Consider the following 18,514-nt stretch of genomic DNA (forward strand, 5'->3'; position numbering starts at 1 on the left):
AATCACCAGCTGTCCACATAGGGTAGCTTTACAGCACTTTGTGCTATGGATGCATCTCAGAGGGGCTGCACCATGGCCTGGGCATCTAGCCCTTTTAATTAATTAACTAAAGGAGCAGGGTGGAGTTTAACAGAGTTTCCATTAGGGTTTTCTTAGTTTTAATGGATTGCTAAAGTTGCATAGGTGTGGAGTAGCAGGGACTGAGAAAGAAGAAAAAATCCTGCCCCAGCACACTTCCAACAGTATGTGTAAAGTTCAGTTTCCAGAGACGTATTGAAATATGCTGCAGAATCCTTGTGTGTGTTTGTAATCCGATTGAAGCAGTTTTGGGCAGATTCACAGCTCAGATAAAGGTATTGACCATATGTACGTTGCTCAAATGCATGTTTTCTCATAAAATTTGCATTGACTTTGCAGAGCAACAGATTCAGACAGCTCGAGTGTGAATATTGGGAGAAAGCTTTAGAAATCCATGTATCTGAAAAGCTCTAAAGATGTGTAAAACTTGGATTAAGGAAGCTTGGCAGAAGGTTCTATGAACAGCACTGAGGAGCATTATGTATTTGCTATTACTATTTGCTATTAACTTGCTGATCACTGCAGATAATAGAGTTGCCCACATCTTTCTGATTGCTCCCCTATGAGGCTTGGTGAAAGTTAAAAGATCCATTCTACCTAATTTAAGATTCATGTATCAAAAGCTCTCGCTGTTTTCATTGTAGAAAATGTTTTGTAATTTAAATGTTTTTGGACAAAACTTACAAACCTAGTGAACTTTCCCTTAAATATCATGAGTTATTCTTGGATTTCAACCCCACCACTTGCCATAACACATCTCAGCTGTTACCTAGAGTGCTTCCTGTCAGGAGCCAGCATCACTTCCTTACATCTCAAACCCTGTGCTGTAAAATGAGACAGCTGCCTTTTCCGTTTAAAAAAATTAAATATGCCAGAGAAATATGTTCTACGTTTCCTCAGAAAAGAAGGCATTTCTGTCCCAAAACTACACTGGCCATTTCAGGACTAGTGATAGGCCTACAGTCTGATTATCTCATGATCCATCAGTGCTGAAAAAAGGTCTTATACCAATAGAAAGGGGAGATTCCCATCTTCTTAATGGGACACAGTACTTTCCTCTAGCCCTGGTCAATTCAGAGACAACAGACCTTAAATTCATGATGACACATAAACTTCACTTTAGGTCATTTTCAGAAGTTTCAAAAACGTGTTAGCCATAACCTCTCTCCCTCTGAGAGCTGGCTTTCACAGGCAGCGATTAAAAAATAGTACTGATTAAAAAAATCAAAATATGTCTAAAGTAGTTTTCTAGAAGATGTGTAGCATGGAGGGAATGTGGGGTGTGGTATAATAGTTTTATTGGCACTCCTTTGGGAAGACCTGTATATATCAAATGAACTCACTTGTGGATTCACAACTCATGAGTAGTTAAGCCATTCAAAACGCTCTTGGCTCCCCATCTTCTGTTCTGTGCTTTCCTCGCTCCTGCTATATTGTTCTTCCATTTTCCACTTCATGCTCCTATTAACTCCTCCCCTCCCCCGGCTCATACCGTCTCCAACTACATATACTTTTTATTTTTTTTTATTATTTGTTAGTAATTTGTGTACTGCCAGTATGTTCCATACCATACAACGTGTGGAAGGAGACTTGGTCCTTGCCCCACTGTGGTTGCAAGCTATTAAAATGACATTCTTTAGCCATGTAACATGAAAAGCAGAACTGGTCTGCTCGTAACCTTGTCCTACATTTCAGTTGGTTTTGTGTTTCCAGTTAGAGCACGCTTGCCTCATTTCTCATGCACCTTCATAAATAGAAAATATCTGATTTATTACTTATTCTTAAGCTCTTAGAGCAAGATCAGATCCAATTATAAAGTAAACTAGAGTGACTAGATGTAGAGTGCAGAGAGTCACCCAGACTTTGAATCCATTACATGTATGCAATCTGAGGCCCTGATCCTGCAAATACATAGATAAGTTTAACTTTAAACATGTGAGTAGTCCCATTAAGTATTGTGTTTAAAGTTAAGCTTGTCTGTATTAGTAGAATATCATTGTTGTCAATTCTTGTGACTTTATCATAAGTCTCATATTTGGAGTTTTTAAAGTCTCAGCTCCTGGAATCATGTGAATATTTTAGAATCTCAGCTTTCATTTAAAAAGTGAATTTCCATCTCTCATGGTTGTGGAGAGAAGCCTAAAAATGTGATCTGAGTGCATGCTATAGGCACAGAAACTAGAAGGCAAATGAAAAGAACCCAAATGTATTACTTTTAGAATCTTGTAATTCTTGTGAGCCTGATTCTTGATTTTTGAACACATCAGTTTGGTAATACTGGGATATGGAGTATTAGTTTCCTTGCCTTGCTCTGAATCTGGTAATAGAAGGTCTTGTTCTGATTTGATTCTTACCCCATAATTTTAAAGGTTTCAGAGTGGTAGCCATGTTAGTCTGTATCAGCAAAAAGAACAAGGAGTACTTGTGGCACCCTAGAGACTAACAGATATATTTGGGCATAAGCTTTCTTGGGCTAAAACCCACTTCATCAGATGTTTGGAGTGGAAAATACAGTAGGAAGATATATATATACATATAGAGAACATAAAAAGATGGGGGTTGACATACCAACTCTAATGAGACAAATCAATTAAGGTGGGCTATTATCAGCAGGAGAAAAAAAACTTTTGTAGTTAGTTACTCATACCTTCTTGTCAGCTGTTTGAAATGGGCCATCCTGATTATCACTACAAAAGGTTTTTTTCTCCTGCTGATAATAGCCCACCTTAATTGATTTGTCTGGTTGGAGTTGCTATGGCAACCCCCATCTTTTCATGTTCTCTCTCTATATATATATCTTCCTACTGTATTTTCCACTCCATGCATCTGATGAAATGGGTTTTAGCCCATGAAAGCTTATGCCCAAATAAATTTGTTAGTCTCTAAGGTGCCACAAGTATGCCTCGTTCTTTTTGCCATAATTTTAAACATGGATAATGTGCCAAAATGCAATGCCTGCCTTAGCTCATATCTAGTACTCCCTACTGGTATCATTTGTGTAACTTACCAGGCAGTAAAAATCCTGGGCGTTGATTTCTGTTTGCTATAACTTGAGGAGCAGGTGCGCAAGAGGAAGAAACATGGGATTGTTCTCACAGAAGCTGTGTGTTTACTGAATTGTAACTGATTTCTCTGAATCTTGCAGCAGAGATGGCAGCTGGCAAGAGTGTTGAGGCAAGAAGCTCCTTTCAAATAGGTCTGGATGATTCCTTCATCTTAGAGGGTGAAAAGAGAACAAGTTAGGCTAAGACATGAATTCCTGCATTTCCACCAAATGAAAGTGTTGTGTATTTGGGGTAGAAGAATTAGCAGCTTTTGATTAGTTAGGAAATTCTTTTAATGGAAAAAGCTACGTAAACATTCCAGGAAACTGAATTGTGCTGAAAAACTTGGAGCTCAGTTTGCATCAGGCTGTGAGCCAGCATGAGTTCAAGGAGAGCTAAAGTGCACTCTGAGAATGGCCTGTGCGCCACTAAATCTTTAGAAGTGGGGGTGAGTTGTTGACATTTGTCTAAAATAACATTTTCTTATGGAATTTTGAGATTCCCCTTAATCTAATTAAAGGATGAACTTTATCCCCATAATGAGGCCAAGCACAAGGCCTATGAACTTGCTAAGTCTGTGTTTTGTGGTCATAAGTGGGACTTAAGTGATGCAGAAGGCCAGCATGTGGTCTGGGTCACATGACGTAAGTTTCACACAGCACCCAACATACTTTGTTTACTTCAGTAACTTTTCTGATATCTAATGCCCTTCTATAACTTCCCCAGACCTGAATAATTGTACATATATTTCCTGTTTGAAGGCAGTGTCTGGTGCGGGGGTGTTCTTGGACATGAGGGACAGAAAGCTCAATGAAAAAGTATCTATCCTAAATCAATAGCAGCAGGAATAGGATCCGATCGTTCAAGTGACTTGGCATGGTGGAGCTTGTCCATCTGGAGCCCCCAGATGTCTGCAGAGATCCACATGGATGCAGGGTTTAGCTGGTGCAGACACTTGAAAAATTATGATCTTAGATTCCAGTTTTTATAAATCTGATTTGTATTTGGCCCCTACATTCATATTGGTGCTCCTTTATGTTCATTTATCTTAAAAAGGGGGGGGGGGTAGTGAATGCGTAAAGTGCCCTTAAATTAGCATATCAGATTTGGATGTTTTTAAGATGTTGCTCCCATTCCTCCAGAACACCTTCAAAGACACTGTTGTAAAACACCTACATTTGGGAACTAAACCTAACACCAAACTTCTCTTGTACTATTTAATACCAAAGTTATTCTTTTTTTCCCTCTTATTGCTTCAGTGCTGGTCAGCCTGATGGTTTTTGTCAGTTACTTGTGTTTGTTGCTGGCTTGCAAAGAAATGAAAGCTATTAAAGCTGCCAAGATACGCATTTTAAACAGAGCAGGTGTTGAGTTAGTGAAGCTGCGGGGGAGAAAGAGGAAGTAGAGTAGCAGTTCAAATTTGGGATTTTCAAAAGACAGTAGAAGAGGTAGGTGTCCATCTCCCACTGAAAGGTGATGGGGCCCTAACCCCCTTCGGCACATTTGAGTATCCCAGCCTAAAATGTCAATAAAATATTCTTACTTTGGTAAGATGTTAGTATCTCAAGATACAGATGGGTTTCCAAAAGAGGGGTAATGTGTGAATTAGCTCATTTGAAGGAATTATTTTTGCTTTTAAAAGAAGTGGTGCGAAATTTCTGACTATTGCTTGTACAGCACTGTCCGAGCATTTTACAAATACTAATCCATGCACAAACCTTGTGACGAGATCAGAGATTATCATCCACATTTGTGGAACAGAGATGCAGAGAGGTGAAGAGACTTGCCAAAGGCTGTAGAGGGTGCTAGGGTCAGACTTGGCACTCGATTCTAGTGTCTTTTGTCTCTCAGTCCTTTGCTCTGACCATGTCTCACTATTATCTTTTCCTTTATAATTTCAAGTGATGGTTATTGGCTCCATTCTTATCAACCCTGTATGATACAACCTTGTGGGTAATCATGTGGATGTTAATGGGACACAGTCAAATTGCATAGATCATTTTCATTTTTTTGCTGTTATACTCCATTATGTTTAATTATCTCATAGAAAAAAAACATTTTCTTATCCTCTGAGACAACTTTGGCTTTGTCAGGTGCTGTGTGGAAATCCTCAGGCCCTTAGAGCTCCTCCCTCAAAGCATCCACTGCAGCCAAGTGTGCAGAGGGTTGAGTCCGAGGCTTCCCACCCTGCACAAAGCCTGTGACCTCCTGTCCTCTTCCTCTATGCCTGGGTATTAGCAGCAGCCAGGAGGAACTGTCTTGCCAGCCTCGTGACCTCATCATTCACTCAACTCTGAAATCTAGATTTTTGGATTTTCCCTCTCATTTGCTCTGTTGTCACTGACTTTTGGTCCCACAGGTCAAATTGCAGGGCAAATTCATTCAATTATGTAGAATTTTAGATCAGGGTGATATTTTGGGGAATGCATATGGGCCCAAAGATAACTCTCTGCTTCTCAGTCAGTTGTTAATTATTGGAAAATTGATTATAAAACAGACACAACCTGTTAATATCTGTAAAATCACAAGAAGTGTGTTGTACTCCTGTTGTCCACTCACTCACTGCTGGCTGTTGTTCAGTCCCCATACATGCAGTCGCTATTGCAGGAATCTGCATAGGTTTGCCCAGAGCTGGGTAGGAAATGAGTTTCCCACCTGGTGAGAATTTTCAAGAATTCATTTTAGGACCAAAAAATCGTAAATTTTTATGAACCAAAAACTGGCAACGTTTTTGGATTAGGTTAATAGAAATAATTCATTTCAGTTTTTATCTAAATTTTTTTAAACTATAAATTAAATTTTAAAAACAGGAAGCCATTTTGAAGTGAAAAACAACTTTTTTGTTTTGAAGTGAGGCATTTGGACAATTCTGAAAACTCACCTTTTCGTGCAAACAGTTTTGGTGCTGATGAATTGGCATTTACAAAAAAATTAATTTGAAAAAATTCCCGACTAACTGTAGTGCCACCCACAGTTTTTTGAGTGAGATGCCCATTTGTATGAATGGGAGCTGAGAACGTTGTTTCCATCTAGTACGTGAGATTGGATGGGAGGAGGTTTCATGGATGGTACCAGGTAAACAGACTGACTGAAGGTCAGTGAACCACTTCTGGTCAGTCTTTGGTTAGCATGTAATCCATGCAGGTGTGAGATAACTGTCTCTTACACTCTTTTACATGGTGTTTTTCTTTGTACAGCAACTGGAAGAAGCAGCTGCTCGAGCTGCAGTAGAAGAGAAGAAACGTCTTCAGACTCAAATGGAACTGCAAGACCGATTCAGTCTGGAGCTAGCGAGAGAGAAAATGGTGAGTGTTGGGATAGTCAAAAACATTTTGAATTTCCTCAGTGAGCTGTGTTTCCACCATGACAATCATAGGCTTTTGCTGAATGGATTCCAAACATGTTTTAAATGGTGGCATACCAGAGTAGATGTACTGTATCCTTATTTGCGGTGCATTCATTTTGAATAATCATCTACAGATTGATGATGTTTGTACAATTCTGGGACAACATGAATTGTAGTAGTTGAGAGAAAAGTGTGTTTCTTTGTGCTTTAAACAGTCAATTCTATTCTTAATTCTAAATAATTTTATTAAAATAGAATTTTAAGAGCTTTGTGTGTGCATAGATTATAAAGATAATAGTGCTTAGCACTTATATTGTAGTTTTAGCTGTAGCTCTCAAAAGTTTAGATGAGGAACCCATGGCTGACAGAGGTTCCTTGTTAAAGGTCACAAAAATGAGTCAGTGGCAAAGTTAGTACAGAACCCAGCTTTCCTAATTCCATGCTGCTTTCCTTAAAATACATCTGCTATCCCTAAAGCCCTAATTATTACATAGCACATATCTACCTATTAAACTTTAGAAGCAACATGTCTTACATCGCAGCCTTGTAATGCTGGCTCGCAGTTAGTAAATCAGATCCCAGGACGAATTTTATCATAATTTTTCATTGGGGCTTTGTCTTGAATAAAAGGTTATATTACTAAAGTTATCCACTGAAAATAAAGGACAAGTGTTGATTGTCACTCAGATGCTTCTTTGCATAAAGTCTTGGGGCATAAAGCTACTGTGCTAATCCAGTGATGGGATGGCCGTGCACGTGGGAGGGGGTGGGCTCCGTTCTGGAAAATGATCTTGTTTGCTGGAGCAACAGAGGCTTGAGATAGTTGTGGAAGCAGCATGCTTAATAGCTGCAGGAGAGGAAATGCCTTTATGGTAGTCAAAACCAAGCCCCCTTAGCTGGTTAAGGAATGACCGTAATGAGCATTGAAGCATGTCCTACCTGGTCTTCAGCAATGAGGTTCAGGGTCATGGCTTGGTGCCAAGAGTAAGACATAGTAGCTAAGTTTCAAACAGTGACTGGAGGGAAACTTAGATGTTTGTCTCCTGCTTTACCTCCATTGCTCTCTTCCCTCAGCCTTTCACCTTGCTAAAGGGGTGAGACAGCCTTCTACAGCTGGTACTTTCTTCTTCCCAGACTGTCCAATGACCATAGCTTCCAGCTCTGCATGACACATGGTGAGAATGGGGAGCCCAGCAGAGGAACAGCTGTGCAGCAGTTCTGTCAATTGTGCTTGGTTCCGTGCTCTGGCCATGTGTTAAAAGAGCGATTGAGAGATCTGAAAGAGAGGGGGTGTGGAGCATTCCCATTAGTTTGGCATGGCTGGAGGAGTGGCAGGCAGTTGTCGTCTTTGTTTCTTTCCTTGATTTCCATAGTTCTTCCGCTTTCTCTGCATAGCCAACACCCTTTGCTGTGGCTTTCTCTCTGCTCCTTTGATTTCTCTGCTTTTCCAGCCCCACATGCACTCCCATACCCACAACTGCCACTGCACCACTATTCACTGCCTACCACTCTGGACTTCACAGTGTGAAATTTACTAAGGGGTTGTCTACACACTGCTGTTGAACTAGTTTAAAATTGTATGTGGACTCTTTTGTCTGTATAATACTGGTTCCAGTCATTTAGCTTGTGCCTATAACTTGCCTGACCTGAGCCAGGCTTAAACCACTCTAAGAGCATCCCCACAAAGTTGTAGCAATTTAACTAAGCCAATATGAAACCACACCGTTAGTTATGAAGCTACAACTCTGGGTGTAGACCAGGCCTAAGTGTAACTACGACATCCTGCTGTGTGGACAGCACAGAGGGTAGAGAAGGTAAGCATCCTGGGAAGAGTACAAGCAGAGGAGCTGGGGAAGTGAGCTGCATGTGAGAATCCTGCTTGAGGTGGGAAACTTGGCAAGTATAGTGAAAAGGTTCTCTCTCTGAAAATGGAAGATCTTTGAGGGCTCCATCCTGGGCAAAGAAAAGCCCACTACTGTCACGGGGATACTGAGCTAAGGTGTGTCTTCACTTTATGTTGTCAGGTAAGACAGCAAATGGAAGAGCAGGTTGCTCAGAAATCGTCTGAACTTAAACAGTATTTGCAGAGAGTATGTGAACTCGAAGAAATGTATAAAGAGCTACAGGAAGCCTTGGAGGATGAGAAACAGGCACGTCAAGATGAAGAGACCGTAAGGAAACTTCAAGCCAGGTGTGGTTTTTAGTCTTGTGGTAGCAGTGGAAGTAAATCGATAAAACCATTCCTGACAGGCATGGTCTAGGTTTACTTTGTCCTGCCTCAGTGCAGGGGACTGGACTTGATGACCTCCTGAGATCCCTTCCAGCCCTGCATTTCTCTGATTCTAGGATATCCGAGAGGAGGCTTAGGGGTGAGGTGAGGGATTGAGGTGCTGCTATCCACTGGGCTCTCTCAGATACTATAAGCGTGAGGAAATTACAAATACATAGTAGTGATTAATAATCGTAGTGATCTTTATTAAGATATCAAAGCTGAATGTAGTAGACACATTGGGGGTATAGAATAGATTTGGATGTTTGAGTATTGGACACTTGTCTCTAAGGCCTAAACATTCAAAAGTGACTAATGCTTTTGGCTGTCTCAGTTTTTGGGTTCCCAACATGACACAGTAAAGAGGCCTGACTTTCAGGTGTGGTGCTCTGCACTTTCAGACAATCAGGCCCCTTTTCGTGTGTGTCCACTTTGGCACCAACAATGTCAAGTCACTTCTGAAAATGGAGGCCTGCATGTGTACTATTTTACTATTACATGTTTTCACAAAGCAATAATTATCCAATTTTCATATCAACTTGTATTTTATCCCAAATTAATTTCATGCTGATAATGGGCTGCACTTTCATTTTCTACTGTGGATTTCAATCCTCCCTGCTAGTGACAACTTTATGTGCCTGTTTTTCGTGTGGTTTCTTAGTGTTGGGTAGTTACACTACAGGCTGAAATAACTCCCTGAACAGCATTTTTTGTGATTGCATTGTTTGTGCTCTTGAGTGACTGGTATGGGTTCTAATGTTTGTAAAAACTCCTCCCTTTCCCGTGCTTTCCAAGTTAATCATCAGAAAGTAATGTGCTTGATCGCCGTGCTTGTTAGCACATATGTGCTAGATAATGGATTAGACGTAGTTTTCAAATACAGTGCTGCAGTCATCACAATCTCCTCTCTAGGTTACTGGAGGAAGAGTCAGCAAAGAGAGCTGATCTGGAAAAATGGCACTTGCAGCAGCAGCAGACCATTCTGATGACAGAAGCAGAGAAGCAAGAGTTAGAGACCCAGAGGATCATAAAGGAACGTGCTCTTCAAGTTGCTATGCAACAATTGGAACAGCTTGAACTAGAAAGGAAGCAGGCACTTGAACAGTATGAGGTAAATTACTTTATGCCATCTGTGTTCCTAATCTGCCTAATGCAAGGTGCTCAATGAGAGCCAAATTAAAACAAATTTAGGGGTTGGTAATGGGATATTGTGCCTTTTTAATTCATGTGTATGCATTTGAATCCAGCCCAAGACAAGAAGTTATCTCCAGCTTTTTCAGTGGCCTCTATGGTGCATGTTATGGCCCCTTCACTTCACAACTTAGACTTCATAATCTTTGATGTATTTATCCTTTCTATGAAAAAGGGAACTGCTTTTATTCCCATTGTATGGATGGGGAACTGAGGCCCAATGTCACACAGAGCAGGGAATTGAACCCATGTCTCCTGACTCCCAGGCTAACAAGGACCATCCTGCCTCTCATGCGAGAGCTTCAGTCCAGTTCCCCAGGATAAGTGTCGATATTGCACGAACCACCAGCACAGCTAGCACTAATCGAGAGCCCCATCAGCAGTCAGAGGATGACAAGTAATGATTACGGGGACTGGATTGTCCTCTGACCCCTAGAACTGGCCTTTCTGTGCATAGTTGGGTGACACACAATGGCTTGATTCTCAGGCCAACTTGCTTTCTTGATGGCGCTGCAAGGAACACATTAACATTAAACCAGGCAAGCCAGGACATTCAGAGGCAAAGACGAAGTGGTTCTGATCCGCTTATTGTGATTATACCTCAGCCATACCCAGTTGTGTCTGGGAATGTTACAGAACATCGAATTGTTCTGGGGGGTTGAAGTTTCCTCATGAGAGGAAAGTGAAATTAAGAAGTGCAATATCTTGAACAGGTAATTTCCAAGGATCTCTTAGATTTACATAATTGGGGCTAAGTGTGACATTGCCATGGGAGTTGCTTGATTTTCTGATAACACTTGAGCCATCTTTGATTACACATGCACATGTATGTACATCCATAAACAAAACCACGTTCCTACTCCAACTAGCAGCCTGCCAAAACCAGATTTAAATCTAACAACTCTAAACTTTAAGCTACTTGTTACTTTTTTTAAAGTTAGCAAATATTTTAAATATTTAACAAGGTTTCTTTAAATATTCAGATTTCTGATTACATAGTCTGACCTTTCCTTTACAAATTGGGCCTCTACGAATTGTCTGGCATTGATTCAAAAGGCCAGCTGAGATTAGAGGAAGGAAGGCTAGGTCTTTAGGCTTCCATTTCACCCACTCATTCTGGTGCTCTCAATTTGTTCATGTTCCCCCAATACCCTGACAAACGTTCCAGGATGCTTGAGCTGCCTTGCATGTGCCCAAGACGAACACTCTCCTCACAGAGTGTCACTCTATGAAGTTACTGATTAGTGTACGATGGACTCTCAGGGGCATCGCCATTCAGTAATGGTCTTAGCCCACAAACAGAAACCTCTTGCTCCGTGGAAATTGTTCGCCGTGCAAGTGTCACTTCAGTCCTACCTCTGCTAGTGCAGAATATCTTTCTAAACTCCGTTCCCCCAATTGACAGCATTATAGGCTAGACTAAAATATTTTGTTATGTACTTCACTGTAATCCCTGTGAGCTTTAGTCATGAACCAGGACCTCACTGTGCTGTGCACACTGTACAAACAACAAAAAAATGGTCCACACCCCCCTCCACCCTCCAAAAAGCTTACCCTCTAAGGATAAGATGTAAGGATTATAAATGGAGACACAGACATATGGGGGAGTACAAGGACATAACGAGGTATACGTGGTCAGCATGCTAAGCAGTGGTCTTGGCATATTGTCAAGTTTCTTTGTAGGCATTATGCAAAGGTGGATAACAAGATGGCTTTGCACGTGTTTATGTGGAGCTCCTCTCCAGCGTGAGGAGTAGCATGGGTGAAAGTACAAAGATGCTTGTTTGAAATTCAGCATGTAGGCAGTGGAGGCTGGCTGGCATCATGGGCTGACCAGAGGCCGGTGCTGACAGCTCGATAGCAAATGGGGATAGGCTGTGAAGGGCTTGGAAAGTGAAGAAAAGCAGATTATGTTTGGTGTGATAGATAACAGGGAGCCACTGGAGGTACATAAAGAGAAGGGTGATGTGGGCAGAATAACAGGCTAGGAAATTATCTTTGCTGCAACATTCTGAATGGATATGAGTGGGGCAAGATTGCATTTGTCCAGGCAAGAGAGAAGGATGTGGTAGTAATCAAGACATGAGGTGGTGGCATGGATGGATAGGAAAGGGCATAAGAGAGCAATGTTAAGCAGAAAAAATAATCAGCAAGATTTAGACATAGCCCAGATGTGAAGACCTAGACAGAGGTGTGAATTGAAGATAATGTCCAGGCTGTGGGCATGCAGGGTGGTGCTGTTGTCTCCAAAGTGATAGAGAAAAGAGGTGGCAAGGAGCTCTTGGTTGGGGAGGGGGAATATTAAGAGCTCTGTTTTAACCATATTCAGTCATCAGCTCAAGCTCGACATCCATGAGGAGATGTCGGGGAGAGAGGCTGAGACGTCAGTTTGGAGAGGAGACAGGTCTGGAGCAGTAAGGCAGATCTGTGAATTGTGGCACAGAGTTGGTAGTTGAATTTGTTTGCAGGTAGGATTACTCAGAGATAAGGTGTAAGGGGAGAAGAGAAGGAGACCAAGGACAACGCCCTGTGGAGAGGATGAGGAGGATCCCCAGAAGCAAAGGACAAATTGGAAGAGCAATTAGTGAGGTGGGAGGAGAAGCAAGACAGGGTCATGGAAGCCAAAGGAGGACAAAATTTCAAGATGAGCCTGGTTGACTGTGTCAAAGGCAGCTGACAGGTCAAGGAGGATGAGGATGGAGTACTGTTTATTAGCTTTAATGATCTCTCTCTCTCCCTAGCTAAAGACTCTGACTTGAGACTAATTGAGTTGACTGGTAAAGAATTGTTCTCAAAAAGTGAGTGGTCCTAGTTGAACTGACGACAAAGGATGTTTTAACTGGCTTTTGTGGGAGGTAATCAGTCTCTGAAAGGGGAGGTTTGAAAGAGAGTTTCATCTTCCTGTATATTTTGTGTGTTGTATCTGGAATAGGCCAGAGCCTTTTAATATTTTTAAACGTGCTGCATCTTGTTTCAGGGAGTCAAAAAGAAGTTGGAACTGGCAGCTAACAAGACCAAGAGCTGGAAAGATAAAGTAGCTCATCATGAAGGATTAATTCGATTAATAGAACCAGGTGCGTAATCAGTACAGAAAATACAAATTAACAGAGCTCATTGTGCCTTTATGATGTGTCCAAGAAAGGACTTGGAGCTCCTGCCTGACTTATCCCCCAGGGTAGCCTTTCCCTTCAGCTCATCAGGTATCCCTGCCGCCCGCAAATACCACATTTTAAAATAAGCACACTGAGTAAAGAGGGACCCTGCAGAATCTGGGGGCTGTGGTTTTCAGACTCAACATATAGTGCATTGAGAAATTGGAGTGGATTGTGCAAAATCTTTAAATGATTTTGAGAACAAAGATTATACCACAGTTTCACGTTATCCTCCATTTCTTTGCTGCGGAGCCAAGTAAACAGTGTCAATATGAAGTATTAGAAGGGTACTGTCAGGATTGACAGCCTGAAAGCCATCTGATCTCCCTGCCAGCTCCTTTCTTGTGAAAACAAAATTTCAGTTGATCAGATTCCTGCTCTAGCAAAAGCTACGCCATTGGTTGGAGCAGGATTGGGCCCTGAGCTACTCAAAGAATAAGGGTCTTAGTGCTTTTCTACCTCCTGAACAGTCAGCCAGGAGAGGGGAAGCACAATGCCCAGGGCTTGTTAATTTTGCTAAGAGGCTAGACATTCAATACTGTGGTAACTCTTAAGACTTTGCTATCCTCAGTGATGTATTAAACAAACAAACAAAAATAATGCTTAGGGAGCTTTTTTAGGTTGAGCCTTTTCAAACTTGTTCACATTCTTAAAATCCTAAAAATCTGTTTACAATATATGTGTATGAAAAAGTTACTTCTAGGGCTAGCTCAAGTTAGTTTGGTTATTTAGGGTGGGTAATACAGGAAATAAATAACAAAAACATGGAATAAACCACTTCCTTGTTTACATTAACAAGCTCAGCCAAGACAGTCTAAGTCCTCTAGTCCAGTGAGCGTGTATTCAGTGCATGTGCAAGGGCTAGAAAAAAGTGGCGTCTCAATCCTGGGCCCTGGAGCGACCCCAGCACTTCTCTATTAGCTGGGGACTGCTGGAACATGGAGGCTACCCAACCAGGTCCCCTTTCTCTTGGGGACATTCCTGATAGTTACATCTGTTCTGTACCACATGGAGATTTCCCATTGACAGGAGGCAGCTTAAGGTAGTTTTGCAATGCCTTAGTGCTGCCGAGAATCCTTGGTGGGGCTAAGGGTTTGGCCCAAGGCTTCTACAGACACAGGGAAGGGGTGCTGTAGATCAGCCGTAAGTCTAGGGAAAAAGCCTCTGTTACTCATAGTATTATTTCTATTACCCAACTGCCTAGGAGCCCTAGTCATGGTCCAGAACTCTTCTGTGCTAGGCGTTATACAGATACAGAACAAAAAGATTGTCCCTGCCCCCAAAAGAGATTATACTAAGAGACTGGTCAGTTGTGCCACAGGCATGGACAATTACAAAGAGATGGCTGGTGTCCTAAAGGAAGGGAGAAAATCTTGGCAAAGCTGACAGAAGTCAGTGGTTGTGGGTTTTGGACACGTATACAGATGCACTTCTTGTAGTAGTAGACACGTAAATTGCCTTAAGTCATGCCAGGTATTGTGAAAAAAGGAACTTGGTGAATGGAATGGGATTATGAAATTGTGCAAGAAGTGCATATAGAAGGTAACCATGGATTTTTAAAAACTGGTTACCTTCCTCTAGCCAACAGATGCTTGTTACCGCACCGCTGGTTGTACTGATTCTAGCTGTGCTCCATCTAGCCTGATGTAGCAAACAGTAATTTTACCTATGGAAAAATGTCTATTTTATGTCAAATATTATAATGTCTTTCAGGGTCTAAGAATCCTCACTTAATTACTAACTGGGGACCAGCAGCCTTCACTCAAGCTGAACTTGAGCAAAGAGAAAAGAGCTGGAAGGGGAAAAAGGCCACTTCTGAGTAATGAAGGCAGCTGAAATCTCACTGAACAGCAATAAAATATTTGATCATGCCATTTTATACTTCAAATATGGCTTACTGCTTGTAATGATTGAGTATGTTCAAAGCAACACATTCTGCAAATGCTGTCTACAAAGGGATCTTTTATCATAACAGTATACAGGAGCTGTCATGTCTGCAATTTTCCCTCCAACACTTAGCTTCCAGAAACTGCTTTATTTATATGGAAAACATTATCCAATCTCTCAGTTGCAGATTTTTATTTAAATAATAATTTTGTTAATAGAATACTTGCTAAAAATTTTATGACATAACACTGTGACTGCATTTGATAGGTTAAGTACTGTTATTTCTAGTGTTTCTAAAGTGAGGGAACTGCTTGCCTATGTCTTTATACAGGCAGTATCATTTAAAACAAGTGGGACCCATATTCTGAGAGCAACCCCACTTCTCTTCCCACTGCCAATCATAGTCTCCTTTTGCCCTTCATTTCATCTCCTCCACTGGACACGTAGGACATGTCTACACTGCAATAGGCTCAGACTCGAGCCTAACCCTCTACACACAAATCATGCTACCCCAGGGTCCCAACTTGAGTCAAGCTGGGACCCAGCCTTCAAACCCTGTTGCTTTACAGTGTAGATGCAGTCCCACTGGACTTATGCTTGAGGAATCTGGCAAAAATATTCCTTGGGCAGTCAAGTGTTCCCACACTGCACCATGAACAAAGGGCTAAAGCAAGCACATGTTAGGAAGTCTGGGGTCTGGGTAGTTGGACTCTGCCTTGGATCATGAAGTATCCATGGTGGGACCCAGGTTTCAACAATTTCTAGTATGCACTTGAGCCCAAGGCTTGATAACTAAATTTCTTCTAACCCTGAGCTTATATTGCAGTGGAGACATACCCTTAATTTCCTCTTTGTGGCTCTGTTACTATACAGTGACCCCTGCTGAAGGCAGCTAGGCTGGGTTCTCTTTGCACTGATGCATCTGAGTCAGCACTGTATGACCTGACAGCTCTCTGTGGACCACCACTGTGTACTTCATAAACCACATTTTGGGAAGCACTGGTCTAACACAATTGGGAAAAGCAGCGCTCCGGGATCATGGCCGTAGTGCAGTCTCCATGTGGAAAAGCAGCTGCCGCCCCAGCTGTCTTAAAGCTTATGTCTTCAGTTCGTGTATTTTGGTTAAAGTCTTTTTAAAAGACTCCACTCATGATTTAAAGACATTCTCTTCTTCAAACAAATCATGGGCTTGATTCAGAAATTAGTGGATGAGGTTCTTTGGCCTGCATTATACTAGAAGTCAGCCTAGCTGATCAGAGTAGTCCCTTTAAGCCTTAAAATCTGTATGGCAGGTACAGCCTCCAGCTGGAGGAGACATACTCCCACCTGTCTACCTGTTAGCACTAACATGCCTGCACTCAGGGCAGCTAGTCCCTCACACTGCTGCAGCCACATTCTGTTTTTAGTACACGGGGAGAGTAGCGCTCTGAGCTGGCAACAAGAGCCCCAGACTGAAGTGTAGCCTCAAGAACTATTATGAAACAGGTGAGATGCTAAAAACTGTTTATGAACCAGGTTCCACCAATCAAGGAAGCAGAAAAAATTAATTTGATTTTTCGTTTTTAATCCTATAATTGGGATGAAAACTTAATTAACCCAGCATTCCAATGCCACCCTCACCTAGGATTATTACCTTTAAATAACAAAACAAAAACCTTTGTCACTGATTGCTATGAATCTATCCCATTATACTAAAAACATTCAAAAGAACTCTAGCACAGGATGGGTCTTGCAGCGGGGAAAGCCATTTGTTTCAAAGTAATATACTACATGATTTTGCTTTTGTAGACATTCCCCCACAGACGTCAGTCAATTCCTGAGAAATCTTTCCCCATATGCGCACTATGCCCCACACTGAATAGCAGCTACCCATGCGTAGGGCCTGCCAATCAACTTTTGATTTGCACCGCTATGAAATGTACAATTCTCAACTTCTAATGTTTAGTGCAACTAAATGTTAAATTATTGCATAGTTAAATATGAAAATGAATGTTTTAGATAGATAACCATATATTTGTGTACAGAACAGTATTACTAAGTGATTCAGTAAAATAACAAGTAGAAACTGTACAATGTTGAACAAAACCATCCTTAAAAACAGATGAGTTCCAGTTCTGATTTGCTGGAGACTCAAAAGTGTCTGATTTCAGATCCCCCGGTGTTTATGGGTGGTTATATTTTTATACTAATTAATTGAACTCATTGTTTCAATAAATGGAGATACAGATTTGAGTGCTAGCACATCCTAGAATTTCATATTTGTAATTACTGTACAGTAAACTAATATTTCTTTTAGTTTGCTGCTAAGCTACTATTTGGACTATAATTGTTTACATAAGAATGTGCTAATACTATCATAGCTATACATTTTTAAACTGGTAAAGGAAGAGCTGGAACAGTGTAACTTACAATCATCTCCCCACCCTTTTTTTTTTTTGGCATGAAGGTGTATTGGGCTAATTCATTTTCTGCTGTCTTTTTTTTTTTTTTTTTTAAACTTGTTCAAAATATTTTAAGGAAATACCAAATGATGCAGACTTTTTTACTGTTCTTTAGAATTGGCTTTTTAATAAAATAATTAAAAAAAGTTATTTACACTTTGAGATGAACTTGTACACTTCTCTTTGGCTTCTTGAAATGAGAAATGGTCTGTGCTGAAACAGCACATTTATTGTACTGAGCAAATAACCACATGGAAAAAACAATTTAGTCATCAAGCTAGTGACCACGTTCAGAGACTGTCCACACTCAGAGCTCAGGATCCTTTGGGCTTTGGATCAGGCTATAAGCACCAAAACAATTTTAGGGACGTTGTATGAAATTTGTTGTAGCTCTTGTCTTTGCAGTGGTTTAATTTTTCAAAACTACTCTGCACAAAGTGCTCTTTATGGTAGTGGTTGTACCAACGTATTCTCCGCTTCCAGGAACAACTCTCCCGTTATGCCCAGCAGTGTTGCTACGAATAGGGCCTTGAGATTAACTGCCAAACACAAGGTGCAGCAATTTGGCAAGGAGTTCAGGCTAGGTGGACCAGTGCAGCTACATTTCTTGTGGCTTCCCTGCCACCCTGAGAAAAAAAAATGCTGTCGAGTAGTTGAGCTCCAGGGGAAGCTGAAGACTGGTGTTACAAATATTCAGTGCAATCAGCATTTAGAGGATGCTTGGGGGCTGCAAGGTATTGCATAGGGACTGTAACCTCAAAGCAGTCTGCCCGTCACTCCAGTGCCATGCTTCTTGGTCTAAGTACAGCCAGGACCAACATATCCCAAAGTCTTTTCAACATTACGATTGAAACTTGGTTAGTGAGAAAATGTTTTATAAATGGGTCGGTGCTATCGGCATGTAGCACAGGTTCCCTGACTTGGGCCTTTTTTCTTAAGAACTCCACTCCCCCTCTGGAGAGCGTTTACTAGGGTTGGAAACAGTTTGGCTGCTAGTACAGCCCCATGGAGGCTAATACCTGTTTCAAAAAATGCGGTGGATGTCTTAAGTCATTTTCCTTGTGAGGAGTCTACTTCAGATGGACTTGGCACAATTTTTTTCTTTT

General features: G+C 41.3%; 1 protein-coding gene across 1 annotated transcript in view; it reads left to right on the forward strand.

Moving 5' to 3' along the window:
- Positions 1 to 17,570, forward strand: part of SWAP70 (switching B cell complex subunit SWAP70) — a 55,054-nt gene extending 37,484 nt beyond the window's left edge. The window contains exons 8-12 of the mRNA XM_007057117.4: positions 6,320 to 6,427; positions 8,493 to 8,659; positions 9,650 to 9,848; positions 12,906 to 13,002; positions 14,794 to 17,570. Coding sequence (XP_007057179.1) covers positions 6,320 to 6,427; positions 8,493 to 8,659; positions 9,650 to 9,848; positions 12,906 to 13,002; positions 14,794 to 14,903 — 681 coding nt within the window. The 3' untranslated portion in view covers positions 14,904 to 17,570. The remainder of the gene's footprint in view (positions 1 to 6,319; positions 6,428 to 8,492; positions 8,660 to 9,649; positions 9,849 to 12,905; positions 13,003 to 14,793) is intronic.
- Positions 17,571 to 18,514: the final 944 nt, after the last annotated feature.

The sequence above is a fragment of the Chelonia mydas genome, chromosome 6 (genome assembly GCF_015237465.2).
Source record: "Chelonia mydas isolate rCheMyd1 chromosome 6, rCheMyd1.pri.v2, whole genome shotgun sequence".
In the NCBI taxonomy this organism is placed as follows: domain Eukaryota; kingdom Metazoa; phylum Chordata; order Testudines; family Cheloniidae; genus Chelonia; species Chelonia mydas.